The sequence below is a fragment of the Leptonychotes weddellii genome, chromosome 2 (genome assembly GCF_054177405.1).
Source record: "Leptonychotes weddellii isolate Sample4059 chromosome 2, ASM5417740v2, whole genome shotgun sequence".
Taxonomy (NCBI): domain Eukaryota; kingdom Metazoa; phylum Chordata; class Mammalia; order Carnivora; family Phocidae; genus Leptonychotes; species Leptonychotes weddellii.
Window position 1 is genome coordinate 148,719,473 of NC_138370.1, and position 8,724 is coordinate 148,728,196.

At 37.9% G+C, this 8,724-nt stretch overlaps 1 protein-coding gene across 2 annotated transcripts in view; it reads left to right on the plus strand.

The window, feature by feature from the left end:
* PDS5A (PDS5 cohesin associated factor A) overlaps positions 1-8,336 on the plus strand; it is a 132,664-nt gene extending 124,328 nt beyond the window's left edge. For both annotated transcript variants that reach the window (XM_031027021.2, XM_006732321.3), the window contains exon 33: positions 5,666-8,336. In XM_031027021.2, coding sequence (XP_030882881.1) covers positions 5,666-5,669 — 4 coding nt within the window. In that variant the 3' untranslated portion in view covers positions 5,670-8,336. The remainder of the gene's footprint in view (positions 1-5,665) is intronic.
* Positions 8,337-8,724: the final 388 nt, after the last annotated feature.

Sequence of the window (8,724 nt, forward strand, 5' to 3'; positions counted from 1 at the left end):
GAAGCACCTCATGCCAAGAACATTGTCAGACTGATGAAAATTAGGTAGAATAATATTTGGGGTGGCTTGGCATATTTATTAATAGAAATAATAGTAATAATAGGGAAAGGTTGTTAAACATATATTTGTCTTGCCAAAAGTCAACATGAATTAAGTACAACCCTATGTTAGAGGTAAGGAGACTTGAACAGAGTGTCTCCAGGCACCTGGCCAGTGCCATGCAGAGCAAGACTTGGAATCCAGGAGAATCCTTTAGTAAGCACCTCATTGTGGTGGTTCCTCCTGTAATTTATGCAGTATTTTGAAACTTTTTTTTAAAGATTTTTATTTATTTATTTATTTGACAGAGAGAGAGATAGCGAGAGCAGGAACACAAGCAGGGGGAGTGGGAGAGGGAGAAGCAGGCTTCCCGCCGAGCAGGGAGCCCGATGTGGGACTCGATCCCAGGACCCTGGGATCATGACCTGAGCCGAAGGCAGATGCTTAACGATTGAGCCACCCAGGCGCCCTTTTAATTTTTTTAATTTATTTTTGAGAGAGAGAGAGCACAAACAGAGGAAGCAGCAGGTAGAGACAGAGGGAGAAGCAGGCTCCCCACTGAGCAGGGAGCCCGATGCGGGGCTCGATCCCAGGACCCTGAGATCATGACCTGAGCTGAAGGCAGACGCTTAACCGTCTGAGCCACCCAGGCGCCCCTGAAACATTTTTAAACTGTGAACATTCAGAACTCTATTTGTTTTTCCTCTTAAGATGTAAAAGATATTGTGTAATGATGTAAAAGATAATGTGTAGTTACTACCAAACGATGTAATAGACACACCAAAAGTTCCTTATTTGTGATTTGGCTGATATTTTAACTATTTCAACTTAAGGAGAAATGTTAAATGGTCAAAATCCTGAAGTTACCGGCTTTATTTTTATTTCATAGTGGGACTGTAGCTTCCACCTTCCTACAAGATTCTAAACCTACTTCTCATTGGGGCACCTGGCTGGCTCAGTTGGTAGAGCATGCCACTCTTGATCTCGGGGTCGTGAGTCAAGCCCCATGTTGGGCATAGAGTTTACTTAAAAATAAATAAAAATAAGCATACTTCCATTAACTACAGGTATTACCTGTGATTGGTTTGATATCCCACCTATATTTTCCTGAGACCTGGTGAGGATCACATAGAGGTTAAAGCCACATGATTACAGTTCTCAATATAGAGCTAATCCAACACCTTGAATCATCCTGTTAAGGTTGTCATTAAAATTTCAACCAGCTACTTACTAAAAGAAGAAATAGGATTGCCAAACATGAGAGCCATCAAACACTAAATCTGTGAGAAGGATGACCCCAGGGTGATGGTCAGCTTGCTTATTGCCCTGGAGACTCAGAGCCTCCAAAGCCTCGCCTAGAGGCCTTGCATTGTGGAGTGAGATCTGAATTGCTGCACTAAAGTAGTTTGCCCCTGGACTTGAAACTGGAATGCAAGACTTTGATAATTAAGTACCCTAGTGCTTCTCTATGGCCCTGCTCTCTAACTTCAGATGCCACTTCAGTCTCTTCCTTAACCTTGCATTATTCTTCATACCTTTCACTTGCTTAATTTCTCACTTGCCAGATGATCCGTTCCTGCTCTGGTCACAGGTTTCCACAGTAACATCCGAAAAGACCCTCTCCCCATGACATTACCCTAATCTTCTTTACTCCATGTATGCCATTTGATCGCCAGTCTACACGTTGTGCTAGTACCATCTCTAGAAAACTCGCCCAATCTTATTGTTTGGTATTTGTATTGTGATCATTGTGTGATTATATTTTATTAATGAAAACCATTTTGGGGACCCTAGTATATGCCAACCACAGTCTCTGCTACCTTGTTTAATCCTTCAGCACTATTAGGTAGGACTCTTGATAAATGGTAGCCTCTAGAGCTATTCTAATGCTACAATCAGCACTTATAATGTGTGGCAGGTGCTAACCCTCTAGAATTCCTCCTACTAGGTCCTCTTACTGAGAGCATTAGGTAAATAACTTTTAGTATGATTCCTGCTTGTAGAATTTATTTACTAATTCAAGGATGGATACTTTATCCAAAACATAGATAATATGTACAAAAATTTACTGGCATAGATTTTACTTTTTTTTTTTTTTTAAGATTGTATTTATTTATTTGACAGAGAGAGACACAGCGAGAGCAGGAACACAGCAGGGGAAGTGGGAAAGGGAGAAGCAGGCTTCCTGTGGAGCCTGATGCAGGGCTCGATCCCAGGACCCTGGAATCATGACCCGAGCCGAAGGCAGACCCTTAACGACTGAGCCACCCAGGCGCCCCTAGATTTTACTTCTTAATCTGAGAGTTGATGCTGAGCATTTTAACTTGTAAACTTAACTATAAAATTTTTAGATCCCCTTGGATTTTTCTAGTAAATGTATTATTCCCTCAGCTATTTGTGTGTGTGTGTGTGCGCGCGCGCACATGCGCGCACGCACGTTTATTCCAGTAAATGTTCCTGTCTGTATTTTGGGCTATATTTGAAATTGTTACTTCTTTTGAGAAAATTCCTGGAATTTACCCTATACATTTATAATAATTAGCCATTTGTGTATTATGGTCAGGAAACAGTATCTGACAACTGGACAATTAATGTTGGCTTTCTGAGTTTTGGGTGAAGGGTAGATCATCATTTCAATTATTTAGTTTACTTGTTTTTCCTTTGTGTTTTTGAGATGGCAAACAATTCCAAACATTTTGCATTGAAAATGTATTTTTATAGGTCTGCTGATTCTTCGGTATGTTTTGCTTACACTTTTAAGGCTAAATGCTTCCACAAGGAAGAGACTACCAGGAAACACCAGGGGAGAAACAGTCCTTAAATTTGGGACTTCTGGGGAAACTAAATATAAAGAAATTACCTATAGGAAAACAGACTATAGTTTTCCCATCTTTGGATGAATATGTTTTGCTTAGCATGCTTAGTGTGGAAGTGTTCAAGAATCTTGGAATTTTTTTTTTTTTTAAGCGAAGAATTTCCTACTTCCTGTACTCATTTGTATATTGAGAAAGTTTCCTGTCACTGCCTGGGTTCACATCTTAAAATCATAGTAATCCCTAAGTATGTATCCTCATTTATTATGCAACCATGTATTACTTTGATATGAATACTTTTTCAGTAACAGGTGAATTTTTATCAAAATAGTATGACATTTCTTAGAAACCAGGTGCTTGGATGTGATGACAGTTCACTTTGGGACATGGAATCAAGTCCATGAAATTCTTCCAGTGATCTGGATCATTTAAAAGTCTGTGAGAGCAGCCAGGAAGATACTGAGGACTCAGAGCTGGTAAAGGGAAGCTTCCTGAAGTTGAAGCAGGCAGCTTCTAGGGGATTCTTCGATATCACATTATTAAATCTTTTTTATATATTATAACAAATTAAGTCTCCGTAAGAATCTTAATCACTTAGCTTGTTTTTTAAGCATTGTCATCTTTTTTTTTTTTTAAGATTTTATTTATTTATTTGAGAGAGAGAATGAGATAGAGCGAGCATGAGAGGGGGGAGGGTCAGAGGGAGAAGCAGACTCCCTGCTGAGCAGGGAGCCCGATGTGGGACTCGATCCCAGGACTCCAGGATCACGACCTGAGCCGAAGGCAGTCGCTTAACCAACTGAGCCACCCAGGCGCCCTAAGCATTGTCAACTTAATGAAATGTACATGTAGTGGAATACAAGTAAACAACTCCCTTATCTTTCTCCCAAGTTTGGAATTGTTGCGAAGGAGACCCAGTTTTAATACTGATATGGCTGATGAAAGATGTGGAAATTGACAGGCCAGGTGGCTACTAATGCCTTGCCTCTAAATTGAACCACCACAGGCTGACTTAAATGCCCCTTTTGGAGGCAAAAGAAAACAAATCCAGGAGAGGACAAGCCCAGCATGCTTAGTTCCTCCCACCCCTCGCCCCTCACCTATTAAAATTAGATGGGTTCTTCCTCCTCCCAAAGAGGAGTTAGGTGAGAGAAGAGAGACCATATCCCCCATGCTCATGCTTCCAAAAATCAGACTCTCTCTCTTTACTAGGGAAATGGGACCAGTGGGAATTTGATTCCTCTAACCTCTTTAACAGAATTAAGCTAAATTTTCCTCCTTGGTTTTTTTTGTTTTTTGGGTTTGGTTTTTTTTTTTGGATACTAAAATGTAGGTGTTTGGGGCCCCTGGGTGGCTGTTGGTTGAGTGTCTGACTTTGCCTCAGATCATGGTCCCAGGGTCCTGGGGTCGAGCCCCACATCGGTCTCCATGTCAACAGGGAGTCTGCTTCTCCCTCTGCCTGCCGCTACCACCCCCCCATGCTCTATCTCAAATAAAATAAAATATTTGAAAAAAAATAAGATGTATGTGCTTACCCAGTTTGGAAGCCAGAACTTCTTTTGCTGCTTATAAATAAATGCCCAGTAACTTTTTTTTGTAATACTATTTTGAAGTAATACTAATGACAAATTACAGTTATTTCAAATGAGTAGCTTTTATTTTATTATTGTAAGCAAATCTGCCATTGGGTAGCAGCACCTAATGGTTGAAAATAAAAACTTCTTCATTGGTTATTTTTTTTTTATGTTCAAGGTAGACATGTTATTTCAATTTTTTATAAATTGTATCAATATCTTATAGCCATTTCCATACTTGAAGAGTGAGTATATAATGAATAATAGTTTAAAAACAGTGATGTATATTACATTAAGCAAAAAGAGAAAATATTTATCTTATGTCTAAGTCTCAAATATGGCTTATAGAAGTTATGAACTTATTACCATCATACTAATAACATCAATGGATTGGTAGTAGTGTCCTTGATAATTTTCAGAAAATACAATTAATATAACTTGTATACTCCCTCCATTATTCTTTTTTTCCAATACCTTTTTATTTGTAGAAGAAACTATGCATTATGATTTGGTCCAAGCCACTGGCTTGCAAACTTGTATATGCTTCAGAATCACATGGAGGGGGCGCCTGGGTGGCTCAGTTGGTTAAGCGACTGCCTTCGGCTCAGGTCATGATCCTGGGGTCCCGGGATCGAGTCCCGCATCGGGCTCCCTGCTGAGCAGGGAGTCTCCTTCTCCTCTGACCCTCCTCCCTCTCATGCTCTCTGTCTCTCATTCTCTCTGTCTCAAATAAATAAATAAAATCTTTAAAAAATAAAATTAAAAAAATCTGGGCACCTGGGTGGCTCGTTCGTTAAGCGTCTGCCTTCGGCTCAGGTCATGATCCCAGAGTCCTGGGATTGAGCCCCGCATCGGGCTCCCTGCTCCGTAGGAAGCCTGCTTCTCCCTCTCCCACTCCCCCTGCTTGTGTTCCCTCTCTCACTGTGTCTCTCTCTGTCAAATAAATAAATAAAACCTTTAAAAAAAAAAAAAATCACATGGAGGGCTTGTTAAAACCCAGATAACTGGTTCCCAGAGTTTCTGAGTTACAAGTTATATTTGGGGCGCAAGATTTGTATTTCTTTTTTTGTCTGTGTGTGTTTATATAGTTTAGAGAAAGATTCCTTAAAACAAGGTCTCAGGTGAAAAATGGGAAAATAATTTTGAGATTTTTAGATAATAACTATAGAAATGAAATAATTCTGGTATGGTGTGTTTACGTCTTTTCTAACTTTTCTTTCTTCTACTTCCCTCCGCAAGGTAAAAAGAAAACTCATTTGCAAAGGGAGAAAATGAAAGCCAAACAGAAGCAGGCTCCAGCTTCTGCAAAAACTTGGATTCAAATGTCCCTGAACAGAAGATGAAGTTAACTTCAGAACACACTTTCTGCCTTGAAAACTGAAAGAAACTATTACTTCCTTTTACATGACCACAAGTCCTTTGATGGAAATGTACAGCAGAAACTCTTGAGAGAGAAGCTAAAAGCAACTCTATTCTACCCTCCCCCCTAGACTTTTCTTACGAAAAGTCAATAATTAAGCAAATTGCTTAACACTTGGTTCCAGTTCCTGCATATCTGGAGTTCAAAGGCATAATACACCATTAATTTCCATGCTGCAGTTTTTATTTTAAAGAAAGTAACAGGATGTCCTTACACTGACACTGAAAATTCATCAATTTTAGAGCCAGGAATTCCCATGTTACACAGAAAAAAATAAATAAAAGTCTACTGAATTAATTTTTTAGAAGAGATCAGATTAAATATTTCTTTGTTTTTCCTTTTGGAAACTTTTATGTATAATTCTTTCTGCCTGCCTACTTTTCTGCAAAAATGAGATGTACAGATTTCAGTTCCCTGCTATGAAAAGTGATGTGGTGGCAATTTTATAAATGTTGCTTTCTGATTTTTATCAGAGTGAGAAAATAAAATTATTATTGATTTCATATCACTTCATATTTTGATTTCCCCTCCATTTTAGCTTAATATAATTTGCAATAAATGTACATATTGTTGTTTGTTTCATAAAGCATATCACTTTAAAATGGTTTTTACTCCTGTGATTATGTTGGAATATTTGGAATTTTAAAGGAGTAAAGACTGCCCAGCATTTGGTTTTATAATGTTTGTCACCAGATTTTTATTATTGATGTAAAGAAAAAGTCAATTTTTTTAAATAGTTGGACTTTGGCAGCTTTGTAAGGAAGTTGGAGGTGTTTAGGATTGCTATCAATCTTCAGCATTGTGCTGTTGGGAAATAAGTATTTTGCTTTTGTCTGCCTGTCTGGGCTCAGTTTTTATGTTTATTTTAGAAAACAACTGTTGCATCAATATATTGTTTCTTGGCATTGTTCAGCATAGGTAATGTGTGCACTCTTTGTGTGCACATAATCATATTTAAGTTTTTTGCATAAAATAAATGCTTTTAGATGTCATATGGTAGTCTTTTTTAATCTCTTTATCATATTATGTTTTCTTGTGAGTTTCTTTTTATGTGAAAGGGCTAATAAAGTCATAAAGAAACAACATAATTACAACCAACTCTCCATTATCTATATAAAATAGTGGCTATGCCTCAGGTTTTGAGTTTTGCAGTCACAATTTAAATCACAAACTTAATGAAACCAAGTATATTGCAAGAGCTATTTCAGGAGGAACTTGAAATTTGTCCTTCTTTATGCTCAGAGTTGTAGCTGCCCCCATTCTGTACTTGAGGCTCTTTCCCGAAGCCCTAACTGAATGTGCTCACTCAGTTGCCTTGCACATTCCTAGTGAGGGTCAGAAAACACAAATGACACTTGCATTAGAAGTTGGTCTTGAGAGGCTGTAGTCTGCAAGGGATGTAAAACAGCGAATGTGAGCTATGTCAAAAAAGAATGATTAATGTGAAATGTGAAATTTGCTAGTAGTAAATGTCACTTACAGATAATCAAGAGTTGGCTGTGTATTGACTCAGTGAAAGATGGGTAATTCTTTCAAATATGCATGTACACACATTTAGGTATCGGGTGATGGTTAGGGAACAGTGGATACAAGTGATAGAAAACAATACCTTTTAAAAGGGCAGGAAAAGCCCTCACTCTTCTTATTGCCTCTTCATTACCCTTTAGAAGTATAAAATACTGCCTCCAACATGCTGAAAAAGAATATCTATGCATAAGCATCAGAGAAGTCCCTCAAGCAAACAGTGGACATGTATATTTAGAAAGCTTTTAAAGTGCTCTTAGCATCAGACAACTTGATTCTTAAGGCCACCGATCTGTCACCAATAAAAAGCACACTAATAGGGACCTTTTTCAACTCCTTTTGATTACTCAGCATCACAGCTGACTAGATTACCTAGTGTTAAGTCATACTTATAACAATGTAGCAGAACCATTCGCATCTGTTTGTGGCTGCGTCGATTTTTTGCAGGAGTGGAGTTTAACTAAAAGGATCTGGTCCGCAGGTGTATGTAAATGGCCCCCCTGGTTTCATAATATGATGCAAGCATCTAGCACTAAGGGAAGGGAGAGTAGGAGGATAAAAAGATTGAGATGATGGGGAGGGACTTAAGGGACATTTGTCAGTTTTCCTTTGCAAAAAGGAAAAAGTTAAATCCCTTAGGAATTTGATATTCACATCTCAGAGAAATACAACACAAAGTGCAGACTTATATTTGAGAATTAATGTTAACCCTTTGTGTCTAGTTTGAAGCTTCTTGTATTTGTCTAAAACTACAAGCCAGAATTTTGTATCTCCTTTGATAAAAAGTGTGTATAATGTAAAGTAGTTTTGCATATTCTTGTGCTGCACATGGGCTGAATTTTTAAAAAAATTTTTTAAAGACTTGAAGCAGAACCTTGTAATTTGTGTAAATGATGAGTGTAAAATCCTACCATAAAATGCTAAAAATATGCATTGTTTCAAATAAAACCAAGAAATGCAGCATTATATAGTAGTGTGGAACCCTGAATATTCATGTATGTCACAAGCTGATAACATTTGCATATTTTCTGTTTGGATTCTGGAGTCTGCATGTCCTTATAAGAAATCAAATGTAATCATAAATGAAAAAATCAAACCTTCAAATTTCCTATGTACTCTGATCTGACCTACAGTGACAGGGAGAACATAATAGATGATAAAGTCTGATAGACATTTGGGAAACTTTAGAAGTTGCTTTTTAACTCAAGAACTAAAAGTGGCCTTTCATTTATACTATGATGCATCTATTTATTGCAAATTTTGGACATGCACATTTAGTTTAAAAACTGATGAAAGCAAGTAAATTGCATGTATCCGGAATAAGAAATGAGCAGAATGAGAAATAAAGCTAGCT